The sequence below is a fragment of the Meriones unguiculatus genome, chromosome 17 (assembly GCF_030254825.1).
Source record: "Meriones unguiculatus strain TT.TT164.6M chromosome 17, Bangor_MerUng_6.1, whole genome shotgun sequence".
Taxonomy (NCBI): Eukaryota; Metazoa; Chordata; class Mammalia; order Rodentia; family Muridae; genus Meriones; species Meriones unguiculatus.
This window is the reverse complement of record NC_083364.1, coordinates 4904445-4924517: the sequence shown is the minus strand read 5'-3', so window position 1 is coordinate 4924517 and position 20073 is coordinate 4904445. Positions and strand designations below refer to the sequence as shown.

The following is a 20073-nucleotide window of genomic DNA, read 5'->3' as shown; positions in this document are numbered from 1 at the left end:
GCCAGGGCTGCCCTGTCTGTCTCAACACCCCCATCCCCCCAAAGAAGGTAACTGTACTCAGTGGTGTTGAGGGCTATAGTTGAGAATGAGATACTAAAGGCTTCTGTGACAACCTCTCCCTCAACCCCAAGGAAAGGAGGACCATGGGAGGTCGTTGGGGAGGGTCCTTAGGGATTGTGATGGATGCAGAGGTGTATTTCTTCACAGTTTCTGGCTTCTGCAGGTGGGGTGGGAAAGGACTAAGTAGTCTCTGAGAAGCTGGCTGTGTGCCAATGAGGGCAGCAAGACTGTAACTGGTGTCTTCTTTCTGGGTGGGTGGCACAAGGGTGAAATGGTCCTGGAAGGAATAGGAAGCATTGTATGAAATTCCCAAATGATCAATAAAAATGTTGGAAAAAAGGTGACTGCACTCCAGATTCTAGAGCCATTCCCTAGAAGTCATCCATGTGACCTTCAGAACGAGCTGTCTGCAGGGTATTTAAGACAGTTCTTAAGGGTCTGTGAGAATTTATCAGGGCTGGGATAGCCCTAAGAGTCAGTTCTGCTCAAATCTGGAGTCCAGCTGAGCTGCGACAGTTGTCAGCCAAGTAGAACATAAATGCGGAGAGGTTGCTCTCTGGTGGGGCTAACAAATATTACAGTGCTGGGATCTCAGCGGGGAATCAGTCTCTCTCCCTCCCCTCCCCTCCCTCGTTCACCGCTCTGTAACCCAGTCCAGGCTGGCCTTGAATTCACTATGTAACCCAGGCTGGGTCTCAATTCCCCAAATCCCTGTCTTCTAAATTCTGGGTTGACAGGCATTGGATACCACACCCATATTCTCAAATTCCTTTTTACTGTACTAAGAACATGGAGACCCTGTCCCTCCTGTGATGGGGAGGTTGAGGTCTACAGAGAGCCTCTCCTACGACCTTCCCAGCCCTGCCTCCCCACTGAGCTTGCGCACACGGACCCTGTGACTGTGTGCTAATTCACTTTAATAATGCCAGCAGGAAATACTCCACACTTTGGTCTGCGTCTTCCACGTAGTTTGTCAGCGGGAGCTGACTGGGCTCCACACTCCAAAGACGACAAGTGCAGCATTTATCCTTCTAAAGGACCTAATATTTGTACTAATAAAGACACGGGAGGTGTAAACTGAGGTAAAAACCTGCTAGCTCAGGGAGGTAACTTTATTTTCTGAACTATATATAAAATACATATTTACAAGCCTGATTCTCCAATTGCTAGCTCTTTAGAAATCTTTTTACCAGTGTCATTCTGAGATAGTTTACCTTTCTCTTGAGCTCCCCCAAACCCAAGAGGGTTCCTTAGCTCTTTCCTAGAATTCTGTTTTATCTGCGTCCTGCTAGCTGCTGCTCTGTTCCTGCAAGTCCAGAGGAAAAAATTCCTCTCTCTTACAGGGAGTTCCTTCCACGAGAGCTCTTCTAAGCCAAAAACAATTAAGTTTTGTATGTACAGTAATTAAATATCCTGCAACAGACTGAGGCAGCTGTGAGAGGCTGAACAGATCTTTTGAGTCCTGTGCCTTGTCTAGCCTTGTGTGGCTATGGGCACTGGAGCTGTCTGTTAGAATATAGATAGCATCAACCTTCAAGTGACTCTTCCATTGCAGAGCAAAGTGAAATACTCCACCCCAAACTATAAGAACAGGTTGCAACGGCTGTTGTGTGAACTTCTGTGGGAGACTTATCTTTTCACTCCAGATAAGTCACCAGTGGCAGAGCAAAGAAATAATTCCATTCAAGTCTAGTGAGCCTAATTTCAGTAGGCTTACAGAAGTATGAGTAAGAGGTAATGCACAGGAGCATGAGAGACGGTAACTTACAAGGAGTGGGTGTCCTCCACGCAGCAGCTCTTAACTGCTGGCTGCTTTCTTGTCACAAGCTTGAGTCGCCTGAGAGAACCTCAGCTGAGAAAATGGCTCCTGGAGACCAGGCTGTGGGTCAGCCTTTGGGTCATTTGCTCATTAAGGATCTATGTGGGAGGGACCAGCCCACTCTGGGTGGTTCTACCCCTAGGCAGGAGGTCCTAGAGTAGAAGAAGCAAGCCAGTAAGCTGTGGTCCTCCATGGTCTCGGCTTCAGTTTCTGCCTCCAGGTTCCTGCCTTGTCTGCCTTTCAGAGACTGTAAACTGTAAGCCAAATAAACTCTTTGCTCTTTAAGTTGCTGTTGGTCATGGTGATTTACCACAGCAATACACACCCTAAGAAAGACAATGCCTATATACCCTGGAAAGGGATGGGACCTCACGAAAGATCCCCCACCAACCGTGACAGAAATTAATGAGTCCAATCTTATGCAGACCTAGCCAGATACTGAAAAATTCAAGAGGACAATTGCCTTGCCGCGCTGCATTTCTCTTGTGGTTATCCTCGGTCAACTCCTTGGGTAGGGAATCTTATGACCTTGTTTCTGTAACTGGTAACCTATGGCCTAGTTCCTGGTGACCTTGGGATGGGGTTACTAGTTCCTGATGACTTTTGGGTGACCTTGTTTAGGCCTAGTTCCTGGTGACTTTCGGGTTCTCTCAAAAGTAAGCTGTATTTTGGGGTACACCCAGGATTGGCCAGCTGGTTGGCGGTTGGCTAAGTGGGAATCTGAGAGAGCAGCCCCTGCTGGCCTCTTGGAGAGATAACGTGCTCACAGGGATGAGAGGGTTGTCAGTTATATATTGTTAGAAAAATACAGTGAGGACAGAAACAACAGTAAAAACTTGCATCATGTGAATGGGGTTGCAAGCAGTTTATACCAGACCTAAGAAACGGGTCCTTACTCTTAATTGCAAATAGAAACCTTATTTTGCAGACACTTAAAACAGGAACTTCAGGCACCTGGTGCAGTGGTGCACCAGGTAATCCCAGCAGTAGGGGAGACAGAAGCAGGCTGTGAGTTTGAGGCCAGCCTGGTCTACAGATGAGTCCAGGACAGCCAAAGTTACACAGAGGAACTCTGTCTTGAAAAACCAAAACAAACCAATCAACCAACCCCCTCCCCCCAACAACCAACCAAAAAAACTTAGGGGGCTGGAGAGATGGCTTAGTGGATAAGAACACTGTCTTCTCCTCCAGAAGTCCTGAGTTCAATTCCCAGCAACCACACGGTGGCTTACAGCCATCTATACAAGGATCTGATGCCCTCTTCTGGTATGCAGGCACACACGCAGATAGAGCACTCATACATAAAATAAATTAAAAAAATAAAATCATAAACAAACAAATAAACAACAACAACAAAAACCCTGTTTTGATCTCACCTCAATTCCCCAAGCCCTGGAGGGGCTTACTGTAGACAGCTCAGTCAGGACAGAGCATTCAGTAACTGCTTATGCTCAGCTTTCACCAGTTGAGTCTTTGAAGTTAGCCACAGCCCACGGCGAAAAGCAGCAACCCTGACCAAGGACAACAGCAACAATAAAATATAGGCATAAACATAAATGTTTAGAAGGCAGTTTGAGAAAAGGGAGTGATGAGGTCATGATGGTGAATCAGAAACAATGGCTGTGAGACAAGGAGCTTTGGTGTAAGGAAGTCAAGGTAAAAAGGCACAGAAAGGGAAATAAAGAGAAAGAGCCCTAGAAAGCAGCAACAGGTGGGATTTTTTTCTGCAAAGAACCCAGGGCACACCCCACTATACCAAGCAATGTGAGCTGAGCAGGACCCTGCCGGGCATAGTTACACCAGTGTGAGTTCATACTGCTGCAAACTCAAAACCAAGGCTGAACTCCTCTGACCCAGAGAGGAAAAGTCCCAATACAAGCACCTCAAAGAAAGAATATTCTCTGATTATCATAGTTTCATGAACTAGGTCTTTAAGGTCCCTATCTGAATGCTATGCCTCAGATTTTGCCTCTCTCTAAATTAAAGGTTGGACTTGAGAGAGATCTTTTTTCACTCCTTCACCTCCTCCTCACTGTCCAATTCTTCCACAGGTTTCAGGTTTTAGGAACTCACAGTAGGGTATCAGCGTAGGCAGACTTTTTGTTTGTTTTTCCAGACAGGGTTTCTTTGGGTAGCCTGGCTGTCCTGGAACTAGCTCTGTAGATCAGGCTGGCCTCAAATTCACAAAGATCTGCCTGCCTCTGCCTCTGGAGTGCTGGGATTAAATGTGTGTGCCACAGCTGAGACAGGCTTTTTTGTGTAGCTCAGGCTAGCTTCAAATTTGCAATGTACCTGAGGATGACCTTGACTATCTGATACTTTTATATAAACAGACAACATGACCAACTGTTACATGGTATGGTTAAAGGGAAGGTTTTTATTGTAGATATGAAAGAGGGTGAGGGGGGGAGAGGGAGGAGAGAGAGCACAACAGACAGAGGCAGCTGGAAGCATCCAGAGCAGAGGGGGGGGGTAGAATGAACACAGCCAACAGACTTAGCCATGAGAAGTAGGAATAGAACAGAGTGAGAGTGAGAGAGGGAGAGTGAGAAAGGGAGAAAGAAACAATGGGGAAGCAGAGAAGAAATTTAGAAGGGTTATAAGGAAGATGAGTAGCAGGGGGAGGGAATTTAGGGTAGAGGATATGGGGAGAAGAGATAGGACCTTAGCATGGACCCTAAAATGTGTAACAGGAACTTGTGATACTGGGGATGCCCGGAGGCTAGCATGCTCTCTGGCATGCTGACCGGCAGCACAGATAGCCGTTAGTTCCTTCTGCCAAAGATAAGGGAAATGACTTCTCTCGGTAGAGGGGAAGAAGCTGCACAAGTTCCTGAGGAATGCTGATATTGACCTAACTGCCAGAAATCCTCCTATAGCCAGGTGGAGCCAATTTCTGGATGTTTGGACTACCTTTTGGAATTTTGGGAAGTGGAGTGTCCCTCGGATCTAACACGTTCCGTCTTCACCTCTTGAATTCTGGGATTACAAATACACAGCACCACATATGGCTTAGGTGGCACTGGGGATGGAGACCAGAGTCTCACACATGGTAGGCAAGCATTCTACCAACTGTGCCAAGTCCTCGGCCCGTAGTAAACTTTATCCTGTTTTCCCCAACCATATAAAATTGCAAGCAAGCAACCTCCACCCTAGTTCTGTGGACTCAGAGGCCAGGGCAGGGTTAGCACCTACATGTCTTTTTTTTTTACTCACAGTTCCTCCCTGGGTGGACAGCTGAGGCTCAGTTGTGTGGCAAGTTGCCCAGGAATACGACCATGCACTTGATGGCACAGCTTCCTACTCCTGTTCCATGTGGGCTACTGTCAGGTCTGTAAAGCGTCTGACAGTCACACTGGTGGCGTCCTTGCACCTTGTGCAAGGGCTGTGGAAGGCTCATTCATCAAGGAGGCTCGCCACTCTACATCCATGAAGACAGCAGTGCAGGTGCAGCAAGAAGGCATGCCCTTGCACACCCTCATTCAGCATTAGGGGAGTGTAAACTGGTGTGGCCACTCCTTTCAGGCAGAGTCGGACAGTTCCTGAGTGGGGAGTGAGGACTGAAAGAAAATAAAAAAATAACACCACACACACACACACACACACACGAGATCAGTTTGAGAAGGCTGCCAGTAGAAACTGTCACCCCCATGCTTTATTCCACAATCACTTTTTATAGTCAGAGGAAAGCACCTGGATACAAATGAAGGGGTTCATTGAGAAGTCAAACTTGTTTACCTGACCACTTGTCTGTGAGATCCTCACACAAATAAAAGGAAGTGAACTTGGCAAAACATCCTGCCTATCCCTGTCTCCAGGTGAAGGTCAGGGTGAAAACATGCTTTTTGGGGAAAACTCAGTAACAAAGCAGACTGAAAAACAAGCAGTTCTCCACAGAACTCACTCTGTAGACCCCCAGCCTGGAAGTTTCTTAAAAAGTAAAAATAGAATTAACACATGACCTAGTAGAAATACTTGCACATTTGTGTTTATTGCTTGCTCTCTCTACTCACACCACCAAGGGAATGGAATCAATATAGAAGTCTATCAGCTGGCAGGTAATGAAAATGTTGTATACAATTAGCTTTTATCCAGCAGGAAAGAAAAGCAGAATTATGACATTTTGAGTAAAAAAGGATGGAATTGGTGAGTACATTAAGAGAGGTAACCCAGGCTTAGAAAGACAAACATTACACATATTCTCTTATTTGTAGGTCCTTCTAATTTCTATGTATTTGTATTTAAGTGGGAGCGTACAGACAGGCAAGGAAACTAGAAAGGGACTCACTCAGGAGAGAACAAAAAAAGCTTTAAGGGAGTTTGGTGAGGAGGATCTGAAGGTGGAAGAATCCTAGTAATGGAAGGGTTTATGCAAGAATGGAGAACAGGGAGATGGAGGAAGGGAAAGGTGATGGTGGAGGGTCAAAGAAAACTAAATAGATACGAGAACGTCATAAGGAAACTCATTAATTTGTAGCTAATTAGCAAAGAGAAGGAGGAAGACAAGACCTTTCCCAGAAATCAAGGAGGGGGCAGGGCTTCCTAAACACAGAGGTCAATGGGCCTATTGTGCTGATCTGTGCTAATAACTGTAGCTGCTGACAGTACCCCAGAGGACAGACTTGGCTAATAAACTAATAACTGTAGCTGCTGACAGTACCCCAGAGGACAGACTTGGCTAATAAAGCCTATGTATTTTGTGCATTTAGCACACCACTCGCTCTCACTGTCATCTCCCACCTGGTAGTGGGAAGGAAAACCCCACTCACCAAAGTAAAGAATTACTGAACAGCCACACCAGCTTAGACCAGTTAGCAACATCCGCGCCCTCCCCTTCTCATATATCCACCAAAAATTATTAAATTCTGCCATGTGCCTCCACCAGGAGTTATGCCTGGCTGCCCATTCTCCCCAAGGAGGGGAGACCCACTCATGGGAAGGTGGTGGCTTCTTCCCTGTGGAGTAGCCAGACTAGGGTGTCTAGGCTGCTAAGGATGTAGGCAGGGGAGAAACTTTTGGTTTTATGGCTAGTCTTGAGCAGGAACATTGGATGAGAGGATTCAAAAGAAGGGTAAAGGCCAGCGATCAAGTTCTAGTCAGGAAGACACACCAGTTTAGGATCTGACGTGGGCTATCTCGGTCCAGGGAATCCTGTGACTCCATCTGGCCATCTAGGAGGAAGGAGGATCAGTTTTAGACTATGAGAAGAGTTTCCCAGGGATCTAACCTGAAACACCGCGTTCGTTCACCCCCCCCCCCCCCCATCTACACACTCACACTGTCCACAGGCTTTAGAAAGCACCTATACCGTCTGGGCTAGGAAGGGTGGCAAACAAAACTCAAAATAGGGGCTCTTGCAAAACCAGATTCCTGCCTCCGGAAAGCTCACAGGAGACACGAATTAAGCAAAACAAGTGCACAACTTTCTGTAAGAGGGGTATGTTCAACTTGGATTTTCCCTCTTCAGGCACCTCAGCGAGGGGCTCCGCCCGGCCGTCGGGGGGCGCTGCTTCCTCCCGTGCGGCGGGGGGCGCTGCCTCCTCCGGGACGGCGGGGGGCGCTGCGGGCCGGGCGGCGGGGGCGGCCCGGGCCGGCGCGGCGAGCGGCTCGGCGGATGGAGAGTCTGGCCGCGGCCGGCGGCGCCGCCTCCTCGTCGGGCCGGGCACGGCGGGCCGGGGCCTTTGTGTGAGGCGGTGGCGACGGCGGCGATGGTGCTCGGGTCCCGTGGAGCCGGGTAAGCGCGGTCGGGTGAGGGCGGCCTCGGGTCGAGCCGGACTCCCGCTCGGCCTTCGTGTCGCCCTGGCCGGACGCGCCCCGCTGGGGTTCCCAGCCGGCCGCATTCTCTCTCCGGGCGGCCGGGCCGCGGCTCCCCGGCCTGCACTCGGCCGGCTCCCGGGCTGCTGGCCTGGGTCGCAGGAGGCAGCGTGCGCTGTCTGGGGCGACCCCCTAGCCGGAGCGGCGCGCCCCCCGCCCAGTCCTGCCCCTGCCTCCGCGGATCGCCGGGCAGACCTCGGCGCCGCCACACGGTTGGGGCGCACTCCTAGCAAATTACAGATCTACAGGGTGCCCGGAGCCTCCCACGGTGGAGGAGTGACCATCAGGGCCCGCGAGACTGGCGGTTGGTACACAGCAATATCCAGACGAGTTCTGGAGCCCGGAAAAAGTTGGGAATTGTTGGTGCGATGGAGAAAGGGGCTGTGCTGCTCAGGGCGAGTTGTGAGACGCACAAGCATGTGACGAGCTGTACTTCCGAGGTGCGCAGGAGCTGAAAGGGGGAAAATTGATGTTAAAGAGGCTTGAAGGAATCTTTCCCTTGCATAAAGCATCCAGTTGTTAGTATAATGTTGGTAAAGAAAATGCAGCGTACTTAAGTAATGTTAAATACCACATCTGTGTTCGCTTTGCTTTCTTCTTTGGTTATGAATTTAGCTTCTTCCACAGAACACACTGATGCAGTGAAATCAACATCTGGAATGGTTCTGGGAAAGGCTAGAGAGTAGGCATGTAGCCTATGAAGGACGAGATGGGGATTCAAGAGGGTGAGATTTTGAGCTTGGTCAGGTGGCTCATATCTGTAATCTAACATTTGGGAAGTAAAGTCAGGAGGATCGTGAGATCAAGGCCATCCTTAGTAACAGCAATTTCAAAGTAAGGAAGGAAAGGAGGTTTATTTTGAGATTTGAAAGGACAGCTATGGTAGACAACTTAAAAGTGCTAGCGTTCTCTCTTCCTCGGTAGGTGATGGAGCATTGATAATGGTGTTCAAGTATGTTTGTGGCATTTGGCATCATGAGGAAAAAGAATAGACTTCATAACAGAAGAAAGTTTGTATAGAAAGAAGTTAATAAAGAACCTGAGCCTGCTGTTTTGGTGGTGTAGAAGATTGTGCTCAACAGAAAGTCTCCCGCTCAGCTGGAAGAGTCCTAGCCTGACACCTACAGTCATGCGCCTCTTTTTAACAGTCTGGCGTTATAGCCCAGGCTGTCCTAGAACTCTGATTTCTCCTCCACCTAATTCTAGCTTTCCAAGTGCCAGAATCACAGGTATATGCCACTGTACTTGATCTTGATCTCTTAGGTTTTTGTTTGTTTTGTTTGTTTGTTTGTTTTTTAAAGATTTATTTGTTTTTGTTCTGTGTGCATGAGTGCCTGAATGTAAATGTACTGTGTGTGTGTGTTGCCTAAGTAAGTCAGGAGAAAGTGTCAGATGCCATGGAATTATAATTTTAGACTTTTGGATGCTGGGAATGGAACCTGGGTCCTCTACATGAATAGCAGATGCTCTTAGGGGCTTTGCAATCCCAGCCTCTTAGACTTTCAAGAGCAAGCTAATCAATTTCTTTCTTCTCATCCCTTTTGGGTTTTGTCATAAAGACTCTGTAGTTGAGAATATGCAGGCTGAAGATCATTTCCTCCTTCTTATCTTCGGCTTCCATTTTTCTTACTCATTCATTGCTGCTCAGCCAGGACACACCCAGAATGGTTGTATTTTTGCCTACACAGAACCTTCTTTTAGGGCTGCTGTTTGGCTATCTCACCTTTTTGTCCTGTCCACAGATTGACGTTGCTGATCCAGGGGCAACTTCATAGGAGCTGCTAAGATGGGCATGAGGATCAAACTGCAAAGCAGCAACCACCCCAACAACTTGCTGAAGGAGCTCAACAAGTGCCGGCTGTCAGAGACCATGTGCGATGTCACCATTGTGGTGGGGAGCCGCTCTTTTCCTGCACATAAGGCCGTGCTGGCGTGTGCAGCTGGGTACTTCCAGAACCTGTTCTTAAATACTGGGCTTGACGCTGCCCGGACCTACGTGGTGGACTTCATCACGCCTGCCAACTTCGAGAAGATTCTCAGCTTTGTCTACACATCAGAGCTTTTCACAGACCTTATCAACGTTGGGGTCATTTATGAGGTCGCCGAGCGACTGGGTATGGAGGACCTCCTCCGGGCCTGCCACTCTACTTTCCCAGACCTAGAGAGCACTGCAATGGCTAAGTCCTTGACCAGCACCCATGACAGCCAGTCTGTTACTCTGAGTTGTCCTTCAGTAGACCCTGCCCACCCGTTTAGTCCCGATAGAAACTATGTGTTGTCTGCTGATGCTGGAGGGAGCTATAAAGAGGAAGAGAGGAATGCTACAGGGGATACTAGTCATAGCTTGGCCCTGCCACAGCTGCCACTGCCACCAAAGACAGAAGACCATGATGCCCCTGTTCCGTTTACGTCTGTTCCCAGTATGGCAACCCTACCGGTCCTAGGCACTGCCAGCACAGGCATCCAGACCAGCACGAGTTCTTGCCAGCCATACAAAGTTCAAAGCAATGGAGACTTCAGTAAAAACAGCCTCTTCACCTTGGATAATGCCATAGACTCTACACCCAGGACCAATTCCTGTCAGAGCAATAGTGACCACTCCAGAGATCCAGGCTTTGGGCAGATGGAGGACCTCCAAATGGAGGAACTGGGGGAAGATGATTTGCAGTTTGAGGACCCGGCTGAGGACATTGGGACAGCGGAGGAGGTGATTGAACTGAGTGATGACAGCGAGGATGACCTGACTTTTGGTGAGAGTGACAGCCGGGAGAGTAAGGCCATGCCCTGCCAGGTATGCAAGAAAGTTCTAGAGCCCAACATCCAGCTGATACGGCAGCATGCCCGGGACCACGTGGACTTGCTCACAGGCAACTGTAAGGTCTGTGAGACCCACTTCCAGGACCGAAACTCCCGGGTGACCCATGTCCTGTCCCACATTGGCATTTTCCTGTTCTCCTGTGACATGTGTGAAACCAAGTTCTTTACCCAGTGGCAGCTAACTCTGCATCGACGGGATGGCATATTTGAGAATAATGTTATTGTCCACCCTAATGAGCCCATGTCTGGGAAACTGGCTCTCTTCTCAGGGGCAGCCTACCCTGAGTTGAAATGTGCTGCTTGTGGGAAAGTGTTGGCCAAAGATTTCCATGTGGTCCGAGGCCACATCCTTGAGCATCTGAACTTGAAGGGCCAGGCCTGCAGCGTCTGTGACCAGCGCCACCTCAACCTGTGCAGCCTCATGTGGCATACTCTCTCTCACCTGGGCATTTCAGTCTTCTCCTGTTCGGTCTGTGCCAGCAGCTTTGTGGACTGGCACCTCCTAGAGAAGCACATGGCGGTGCACCAGAGTCTGGAGGATGCCTTGTTCCGCTGCCACTTATGCAGCCAGAGCTTCAGGTCGGAGGCCGCCTACCGCTACCACGTCAGCCAGCACAAATGCAGCAGTGGCCTCGACCCGAGGTCTGCTTTGGGGCTCCCACACCTAGCCCTCCAGAAGCGGAAGCTGCCGGCGGCAGCAGAGGAGTTTCTGAGTGAGGAACTGGCTCTGCAGGGCCAACCTGGGAACAGCAAGTACAGCTGCAAGGTGTGTGGCAAAAGGTTCGCCCACACGAGCGAGTTCAACTACCACCGGCGGATCCACACAGGTGAGAAGCCTTACCAGTGTAAGGTGTGCCACAAGTTCTTCCGAGGGCGCTCAACCATCAAGTGCCACCTCAAGACGCACTCGGGGGCGCTCATGTACCGATGTACCGTCTGTGGCCACTACAGCTCCACCCTTAACCTTATGAGCAAACATGTCGGGGTGCACAAAGGCAGCCTCCCACCTGACTTCACCATCGAGCAGACCTTCATGTACATTATCCATTCCAAAGAGGCTGAAAAGAACCCGGACAGCTGACTGGGTCTCAGCACAGCCGGAGGGGGCTTCCAGGCGGCAGCCGGGATGGTGATTCTTTAGAGGCTGTTGGACCTTCCTCAGCTGACCTCCAGTTTTGCCTTGCTAGGAGTCCTGTTCTGTCTTGTGTTGAGAGAAGAAATAGCACATAAGCTGTTACTGTTTTTGAGAGGCAACAGCCCTGTTACATTTACCTCCATACCTATTCTTGCCCACAGAGGGCAGCGGTTTTGATAATGTTTGAGGCTGGCTTTAGGATCTAGTCAAGTGGCCCTGTCACCTAGGTCCCTTCGCTAGTTTCTCTAGTTGTAGTTTACTGATAGGTTTTTATGCTGCTAAGAATCCGACCAACAGCCTCACTGAATAGCAGAGGTGGGGACAGGTTTTCACTGTGGCTGTGAGTACCAGCATTTGGGTGGGACAACAGTGGGGAGATGGGGGAATGTGGCCATTCAGAAGGAACCAGCCTCAGGGCAGCGCATCTCCGCTCCCACACCCTCCGCAGCGGGGACAAGCCCTCAGGAGCTGCACTGCTTGAGCCACAGCTTGGTCTGACTGGACAGCGGAAGTCTCAGGGCAGCTAGATCCACACTGAGGACTGAGCCTTCTGTTTAGGTTGGAAAGCATTGGGTGTCCCATGGTGCCAGCAGATGGGGCAGCCTGGATGGAAGAAGCGGCTCTCCTTTCTCCTCATTTCCAAAGAAACACGGTTCTGTAGAGTGAGAACCCTGGACGTCAAGCCTTTTATCAGGAGCAGAGAGGGCAGAGCCGCTTCGGTGTGGCCACCTGTCACCTGGCCTCCTTGCATCTCCCTAACCTTGCATCTCCTGGGCACAGAGATGTCCCTCAAGCAGCAGTCTTGCCTTAACTTACATCAAGTCTCCCACTCAGGACGGTTTGACCCACGGCGTAGATGAGGAGACCCTGTGAGGTGGTGGATCATGAGCTCTTCGGGGTTAAAGGAACCTGAGTAACTGGTATACAGCAGGGTGTGCTTTCCAACTGTCCCAGTTGGGTAACTTGTTTACTTGGTGGTAAAAATGTGGGAGTTTGGCAGTTCACCTGCTGAAATTGGTTCCAGTCTTTCATAGTATCACCTCCAGGGGGCACTCTTGGATGGCAGCTGGTTTGGGCCTCCCCTGTGGCTGTTTGGCTTCATTCTTAGTCTATGAAGGGGTCTTGCCCAGAAAAAAAAAAAGGGCTAAAGAGGACCCTTGATCTTGCATACTTATGGCACTTCAGTAGCTCATACTACCTCACCCTGCTCAGGTGAGCTCTGAGAGTCCCAAATTTTGGGCTCAGCCTCTGATGCTGCCCCCATGTGGTACTCAGCAGCACCCTGGGCTGTTTCATAAGCAAGTGGTTTTAAGTAACTCACAAAGCCTTTTTAGACATTAGTATTTATTTATTTTTTTCTGATTTGTATACATGTTACCCAGCATCTCTTTTTGATAAGCGGCTTTAGGAAAATTAGTTTCTCTCAAGCAAGGAGCCATATCCCAACAGGTGGTTACATCTGTGGGTTGGAGGATGGGGTTAACTACGAGAGAGTGTGCCGGGCCTTTTCGGCAGCACAGCCTCTTCAGGTGTAGTCTCCAGCAGAACAAACCCCAGTCGAGTCACACGAAGGTTTTTGCACAGTTTATCCTTCTGACTTGGGGAGCCTCCTGTCTGTATATTAAGATATGGAGGCGGACCAAAGCTGTATCCTGTCGGGCTGGCCATCTGCCTCTTTCTCCAGCCTTGAGCTGAGAAAGCCTGTGAGTTGCTGCACAGGGTTTTCTCGTGGGCTCAAAGGCCAGCTTTTGGTATCTAAACCTGTGACATTTCCATCAGGAAGTCCTTGCTGTGTGACTTTTAGTTTCTGAGTTCCCATTTTCTTACGCTGAGGATGCGTAGCAAGCTACAGTTCTGCGTCTGCTGGGCTTTCCAAGTCTTTTCCGGCAGAGGCTGCGAACGGTTGATTTGAGAGGGGTGGTACTCAGCGGCTCTCAGCACTGATGGAGGAGAAATGGTTTTCCTTAGCATGTGGCATCATGGATGCTGGGTGATCTGTGTACTTAACTTGAAACTGTGAAGTTTTCCCTTTTTGCCATAAACCAAAAAGCAGACATTTGAAGTTTTGCCCCTGAAACACTAAAATACAAACTATATCTTCTGATCACGGAAGCCCAGTTGGTCCCAGTCAGACATGTAGCAAGCTCATGAGGCTCATTGTCCAAACCATGCCTCTCCTGTTCTGTGTTAAGTTGTATTTTCTTTGCCTGTGCCTAGTTCATCCTTCTCTTGAGTTGATTTACTTGAAACAACGTGGCAGTGAAGGGTACTCAAGGATCCCTGGTGGAAGGTGTTCATTTTACTTCACTTTCTCCTTCCTTTTGGATTCCCCTTTAGCTCTCTCCCTTGCTGTGGTGTTCTAGAGCTCTTTGAACTCTCAGTGTTTCATCTCTGCCTGTCCCCCCCCCCCACCCCTGTTTTTTTTTGGTTTGTACTCATGACCAGCTGAACAATTTTCAGAACTGTCTTGTTCAGCAATCATTAGGGCTTTTTGAAGAGCATCAAGCCAGCCTCTGGGACAGTCCTACCTTCTTCCCTAAGGGGAAATGGTAATGCTGATGTGGTGTGCTGGCATCAACGTGGGCTGCTGCGGCCAGCAACAGGATGCATCCTTGCATGCTGGCGACCCCTGGTGGTCAGAAATGCCACAGGCTGGCTGGAAGCTCTCCTGAATGAAGCCCAGGATTTGGTTCTAAGTTTTACGATTCTGTCGAGTCCCCACAGTTGATGGCTAGTTTGAAGAAAAGAAGTAACGGGGGCTCAGGAACCAGGAAATGGGTGAGAATTATTTTTTATTTTATTGTGACCTATCTCTAGCCCTTTGTCTACAGGGCAGACCTGTACACTTCAGAGCTTTTTAACCTAGGCAGGACCTTACTACTGATTACCTTCCTTTTCTGGCTTCCTGTTGTGCCCCTCCACCATACTCTAAGACTACTCAACTTGGAAAGTGAGCTTAAGTCTCTGGATAGATGGTACTGAATTTGCTGGCACAGGAGTGGGCTCCTGTGAAGTGGACCCTGTCTGCCTGAGAGTATCTAGATGTCCCAGGTGCACCAAACAGCTGCATCACATCCCTTTCAGTGTGACTCTGTCATAATCCATGTCACAGGAAAATGACGCAGAGACATTTTCCTTGTCGGTCCCTACCTGAGTAGCTCAAGTCTCTTCAGAAGCGGAGAAGCTGTTGCTGTCTAACTCCTTCCATTAAGTTAAGAAGTATTGACCTGATATTTAAGTGTTTACTATCTGCTGTAAAGTTTTGTATATTTTGTAAACCTTTTTCCCCAAAATAGTAGACGTCTAAAATCGTACATCTGATTCTTTTATATTCCGTTGTTCAGCACAAAGTGTGGTTTTTATTTAGAATAAAAAGAGAGTGAGATTAAAAAGAGAAAAGAAACCTGAAGTGGGAGTTGTTTCTCCACGTCCACACATTTACCCAGACTTCATCTCCCTCAGGAGCTTCCACCAGTTAGGCAGGTGCCAGGGTTCTTTCCAGCAACACATTGTCTCCTGTGGCTGGAATTCCCCAGGATTGGCTTGTTGACTGGTTTTTAGTGGGAAATGATTCAGTGTTCGAGGGAAAACAGCTCTGAAGTGATCTGCCCGGCCTCTGTGCAGGTCTCAGTGCAAAGTTAGGAAGCAAGGTGGCTCTTGCCATCCACTTCATGGTGCAATAGTGAGTCTGAGTCGGAGGCAGCTGGGGAGGGAAAAGAACCATCAAGCAGGAGGCAGAGGCTCCATTTTGCTAGGTAGAATGCAGGCCTGTGGTCCATTTGGTCCCAGAGCACATGGCTGAGGCCGGAGGCCTGGCCGATCATCTGCTTGGTAAACATCCGCTGGGTAGACAGCCTTGTAATCAGTGTGTCTAGTTTCTACTCATCCCTTTCATGGATGGAAAAGCCCTTGGAAAAACGCATTCTGGTCTCAGGGAGGTGACTTCTGTGGGTGCCTTTGTATAAGATACAGACCAGCATACAGGTGGGCTTAACTCACATTGTTCAAAGAAAGTCTTTTTAGTGTAATTTTTGCATTATTTGGTTAATTTTTTTTTTTTTTTTTTTTTTTTTTTTTTTTTTTTACTGCACCTTAAGCTGCAGCTAAAGTGTCTGGGTCAGCAAGCCTTTGGCTCTGTAACTGAGTCGCTGTCTATAACTCAGGACCCTCTCAGTTGCAGAACCAGTGAGTGGAGTCAGTACTGGTTTCCCCTCTTCACGGTTGATAGACCTGGGTGCGTGCACCATTGGAGCCTGTGGGGAAATTTTCAGGGAGTGCAGGTTGAGGTTTCTAAAAGCAAAAGTGGTTTCTGGTTGAGTAGTGGTTAAGCCTTTCAGGAAGTTAGGGCGGTGGCTCAGTTGTAAAGTCTGCCGCACACATGGCGGACATGGTAGTGGCATGCATCTGCAGCCTTAGTGATTGAGGGCAGGGATAACTGTGGGGCCTGAAGCTTGCTGGCCAGCCAGGCTAGCCGAGGGTGAACTCTATGCTCAGAGACATTCACAAAATAGAAGTTGGAGAGCAATTGAGGAAGACATCTGATGTTGACCTTTGGTTTTGGTATGCACATTCACACACATGCACACGTCTCCAACACACACAGGTACGCTGCTGGTAGAAGAATCAGGAGACAGATCAGAGGACAGTATAGGGGCACCCATTACCAGAGCAGACTGTGGGTCTGCAAGTCCACTGTTCTCTCAATGGGTTCCAGAAGCCAAGGACGCAGAAAGCAGGAGCTGCATTCTGAAGCTTTCGCTTTGGTCTTTCATGTTCACTGCCCCAATTTCCCAAGTCTGGCAAATGAGCCTTTGCCAGAGGACCAACTTTTTAGCAAGAGGACATCTTTTCTTACTTTTAGTTTCAGTAGACAAACTGCTGAGCGGGGGAACTATGAAAAGACTTGACTAGTGAGAACTCGATGTAGAGTTCTGGAAATCGGGAAATCAGCGTTTGGCCTTCCATCTCCCTATATGGGACAGTGGCAGAGTACTTGCAGTGGGCTCTCTAAGTGTTCTCAGAGTGATTTTTTATCCTTGATAGTTTGCTGTGGACTGGAGAGATAGATGGGGGTGGGGTGGGTGGGATCACTGTTGGCTCTCTGTCTCCCAAGAAGATAGTGTCCTAGGTTCAAAGCTGGGAGGTCTTCGGCCAGGAGGCCACTACTGCCGGTAGAGGAAGCAGGATGGGTGGGAGGAGGGGAGTATACCACACGGAAATGGAGCTGCGTTTCCTGGATGACTGGGTGGAAGGACCGTCCTGCTGAGCCAGCTGTAGGGTGCCTGCCGAGACCCGGCTTGCTGGCTGTAACCACGCCCTCCACTTATCACACAGGATGACTGCACAGCTAGAGAACGCCTTGCTGAAGCCACCCGGGTCCCTGGCCTCTGGCCTCTTGTCCCCACAACTTGCATAGTGAAGCTGGAAGATCAACAGGCACACAAACACAAAAGGAAAGCTTTGCAAGGTTCCTGTGGGGCTCATTCTTTCCGGCCAGAGTGATTTATGAAACAAGGGCCTCTAGTTCCCTCTGCAGAGCATCTCAGCCTCCCTGCCTTCCTAAACCCCCCTGAAGCACACAGTTCTCCGACATGCCCAGCACAGCTGTCTCCACTGTTTGTTTATTTTGCCCCACACCCTTAGGACCAGTTCTGTGTTCTTCCCAGCCCATCTCCCCCCCCCCCCCCCCCCCGCAACGTTCGATATACTTAAAATTGACCCTGAAGAAGCCAGCCCTCCCTTTCCCCCTCCAGATCTCTTGCTTACCCCTTTGGAGTTTGTTATTGGTGGAGGAGCCTGGAATCTACCTTAGCTGGCTATGGAATTGCAGAGTGTAGGTGAGGCGTTTGGAGGCAGAGAGGATGCCGGAAGGTTTTGGATGGGTTGGGGGTGGAGATTTGTTGCAGCAGGCAGGCTGTCATCCTTGGTAATGATGATGGAGTGCTGGGTGGATGACGAAGAGGAGGCTCGCCCGCCCGCTGCCCTGGCTTGCTCCTTGGGGAGGTAACGGACCACAATGCTCAGAAGCCTGCTCCGGAAGCTTGAGCTAAGAAAGTTGTAAAGGATGGGGTTGGCGACGCAGTGCAGCATGGAGAAGCAGTCAATGATTTCGTAAAAGAAGTAGAGCAGGTTAACCAGGTGGCAGTGAAGGAAGATGTGTGTCGCATGCAGAGTGAGCAGCAGTGTGGTCACATGGTAGGGCAGCCAGCAGACTACGAAGACAGCTATGTAAGCCCACAGCAACAGGCAGTGGCGCCTGCTCTCTGGTCGTTGCTGCCTCCGAAGCCGGCAGGCCGATAGGATGTTGAAAACTGCGATGAGAGGAAAGGGCAGTAGGAAGCCCAGGACGGTAGCAGACAAGGACACTGCCAGGGCCCAGGTGCTGTACGTTTCAAAAGGTGCCAGGAAGAGGCACATGGGCTCAGAGCCGTCCAGCAGCTGGATATGCACAATCTCAGGCAAGGGGATGATGGCTGCGAGGACCCAGACGCCTGCGCACACAGCCCTCCGTACTCGGTGCTGGTGGCGCTGCCAGGAGGGAGAGGCATTGGTGAGCGTGAAGTAGCGGTCGATGCTCAGGCACGTGAGGAAGAAGATGCTGCTGTACATGTTGGCAAGGGAGAAATAATGGATGAAGCGGCAGGAGAAGCTGCCCCAGAGCCAGGTGTACTCCAGCATGACCTCCAGCATCCAAACAGGCAGAGATAGGATGATGCCCAGGTCTGCGATGGCCATGTTGAGAATGTATAGGCTCAGCATCCCCGCCCGACCCGAGCGGTGCCAGTTGACACATATCACCAGGACGTTCTCCACCAACCCCACCACGAAGATGGCCAGATAGAGGACGAAGAGGACCACTTGCTTGGTATTCTCGTTGAGGTCCGTGTGGCAGTCAGTAAAGGTGTGGTTGAGGAGTTGGAGCAGCTGTGTCCAGTTGTGGATCTCTTCAAAATCATTGTTGGGTGCCAAGGTGGGCCCAGGTGCAGGACTAGGTTTGACTGACATGAGGACCAACTAATGTCTGTTGGAAAGAAGGGAGGGTTGGGAGAGAGAGAGAGAGAGAGAGAGAGAGAGTATTCCCCCTCCTCCGTAGGGCAGCCTCAGTCTCCCCATCTAAAAGCCCCAGGGCCCTAGGAGAATTCTGGGGCTGATTCGATGAGAAAAGTATGTTTAGAACTCAAACTCTGACTGCTTAGGTTTAACTTAAAAGCAGACATTTTGTAGGAAGATGAATGGCAATTGTACTCGAGGTTTCTTCCCAGAATTGGCAGACCCAACTCACCACCAGCCCCAGTGGTTTCTAACTTCTACTTCTGTCTTAGACTTTACTAATGGCGCAATTTTCATTAGGGCTCCTGCTCTGCCTTTCTGTTTGTTTGGAGGTACGGAATACACAGACACACAGACACCTACCCATCCCTCAGACCTCTGAGTTTCTGCCTGCCATCTTCCCAGGGAGGGGCAGCACTCACCGGGGTTGCTCCTGGAAGCACCTGCCCTGGAGAGGCTGTGGATGGGGCTGTTAGCTACAGGAGGCTTCTGAGGCAGTTCTGCCTCTGTCGGAGCTGGCTCTGCTGCTGGCTTCAGGCCGTTCTGCTCGTCAGCGGGAAGTAGCTGTCACAGGCTGAGGCTCTGTGGGAGAGGGCTGGGGTGTTTCCTGTGTTCTCCCAACCCAGTCCAAGGGGATGGACATCCCAGAAAGACTGACGATGTGTGTCTGTGTTGGGGGTGGGGGTTGAGGGGGTGGTCAAGCCTGACTGCAAGCAGACTCACTAAGCATGCGAATTAGCTAAGCTTCAGTTCTTGTCACTTCTGACAGCGGGACAACCACAGTATCTGTGAGACCTCAAGGCAAACGAAACAAAACAAAAAGACCTTGTGGAAAATTTCTTTTTTCTTTAATAACGAAAAAAGGATGTATTTTCTGTGTATGAGTTTATTCTGCCTGCGTGTGTATGCATGCACCATGTGTATGACTGGTGACTAAAGAGGTCAGGAGAGGTCGAATCTCCTATAACTAGACTTGTGGATGGTTGTGAGCTCCCACCTGGGTGCTGGGAACCAAACCTGGGGCCTCTGCAAGAGCAACACATGTTGAGCCATCTCTCCAGCCCCCATAGCAAGCTTCTTATATGAAACAGAAAGGCATGTTTTGACTTTTCCCAATGGCTTAAAGTCTCACTCCGCACTGTGTGTCTAACAGAACTGGGGGACAAGGACAAACGCACACTGAAAATCATCCAGGCTTTCACTTGTGGCACCTCTAGGGGTTCCGCTCCCCATTATGACCCTTCAGACCTTCTGCTACTGGGGGAGCTTCTCAACAGTTTGGGGCCCGGAGATTGTCTTTCTTTCTCAGGCACATGCCCATCCGTGGCAGACCACCTAGACCTGGGCCTGTGTTTTGTAGGATGTACAGCTACAGCTC

At 49.8% G+C, this 20073-nt stretch overlaps 3 protein-coding genes across 6 annotated transcripts; 1 reads left to right on the top strand and 2 right to left on the bottom strand.

Annotated features, from left to right (window-relative positions):
• Positions 1-7322: 7322 nt before the first annotated feature.
• LOC132648658 (proline-rich proteoglycan 2-like) lies at positions 7323-8824 on the bottom strand. Its single transcript, XM_060370889.1, has 3 exons — positions 8819-8824; positions 8022-8144; positions 7323-7919 (listed from the first exon to the last, which is right to left on the bottom strand). The coding sequence occupies exons 1-3, from the start codon at positions 8822-8824 to the stop codon at positions 7323-7325; spliced, it is 726 nt and encodes a 241-aa protein (XP_060226872.1).
• Positions 7476-12649, top strand: Zbtb39 (zinc finger and BTB domain containing 39). Of its 2 annotated transcripts, XM_060370942.1 has the most exons (3): positions 7503-7613; positions 8618-8922; positions 9436-12649. In XM_060370942.1, the coding sequence occupies exon 3, from the start codon at positions 9480-9482 to the stop codon at positions 11589-11591; it is 2112 nt and encodes a 703-aa protein (XP_060226925.1). In that variant the 5' UTR covers positions 7503-7613; positions 8618-8922; positions 9436-9479; the 3' UTR covers positions 11592-12649. The 2 variants fall into 2 exon arrangements, with proteins under 2 accessions (XP_021513790.1, XP_060226925.1); XM_021658115.2 differs by lacking the exon at positions 8618-8922 and having other exon boundaries at positions 7476-7613.
• Positions 12650-12972: 323 nt separating this feature from the next.
• Gpr182 (G protein-coupled receptor 182) lies at positions 12973-19343 on the bottom strand. Of its 3 annotated transcripts, XR_009587105.1 has the most exons (4): positions 19118-19343; positions 17412-18666; positions 15737-17066; positions 12973-15348 (listed from the first exon to the last, which is right to left on the bottom strand). XR_009587105.1 is itself a non-coding variant. In XM_021658147.2 (3 exons), the coding sequence occupies exon 2, from the start codon at positions 18648-18650 to the stop codon at positions 17454-17456; it is 1197 nt and encodes a 398-aa protein (XP_021513822.1). In that variant the 5' UTR covers positions 18651-18666; positions 19118-19343; the 3' UTR covers positions 12973-17066; positions 17412-17453. The 3 variants fall into 3 exon arrangements, 2 of the variants coding, with proteins under 2 accessions (XP_021513822.1, XP_021513814.1); XM_021658147.2 differs by having other exon boundaries at positions 12973-17066; XM_021658139.2 differs by lacking the exon at positions 15737-17066 and having other exon boundaries at positions 19118-19341.
• Positions 19344-20073: the final 730 nt, after the last annotated feature.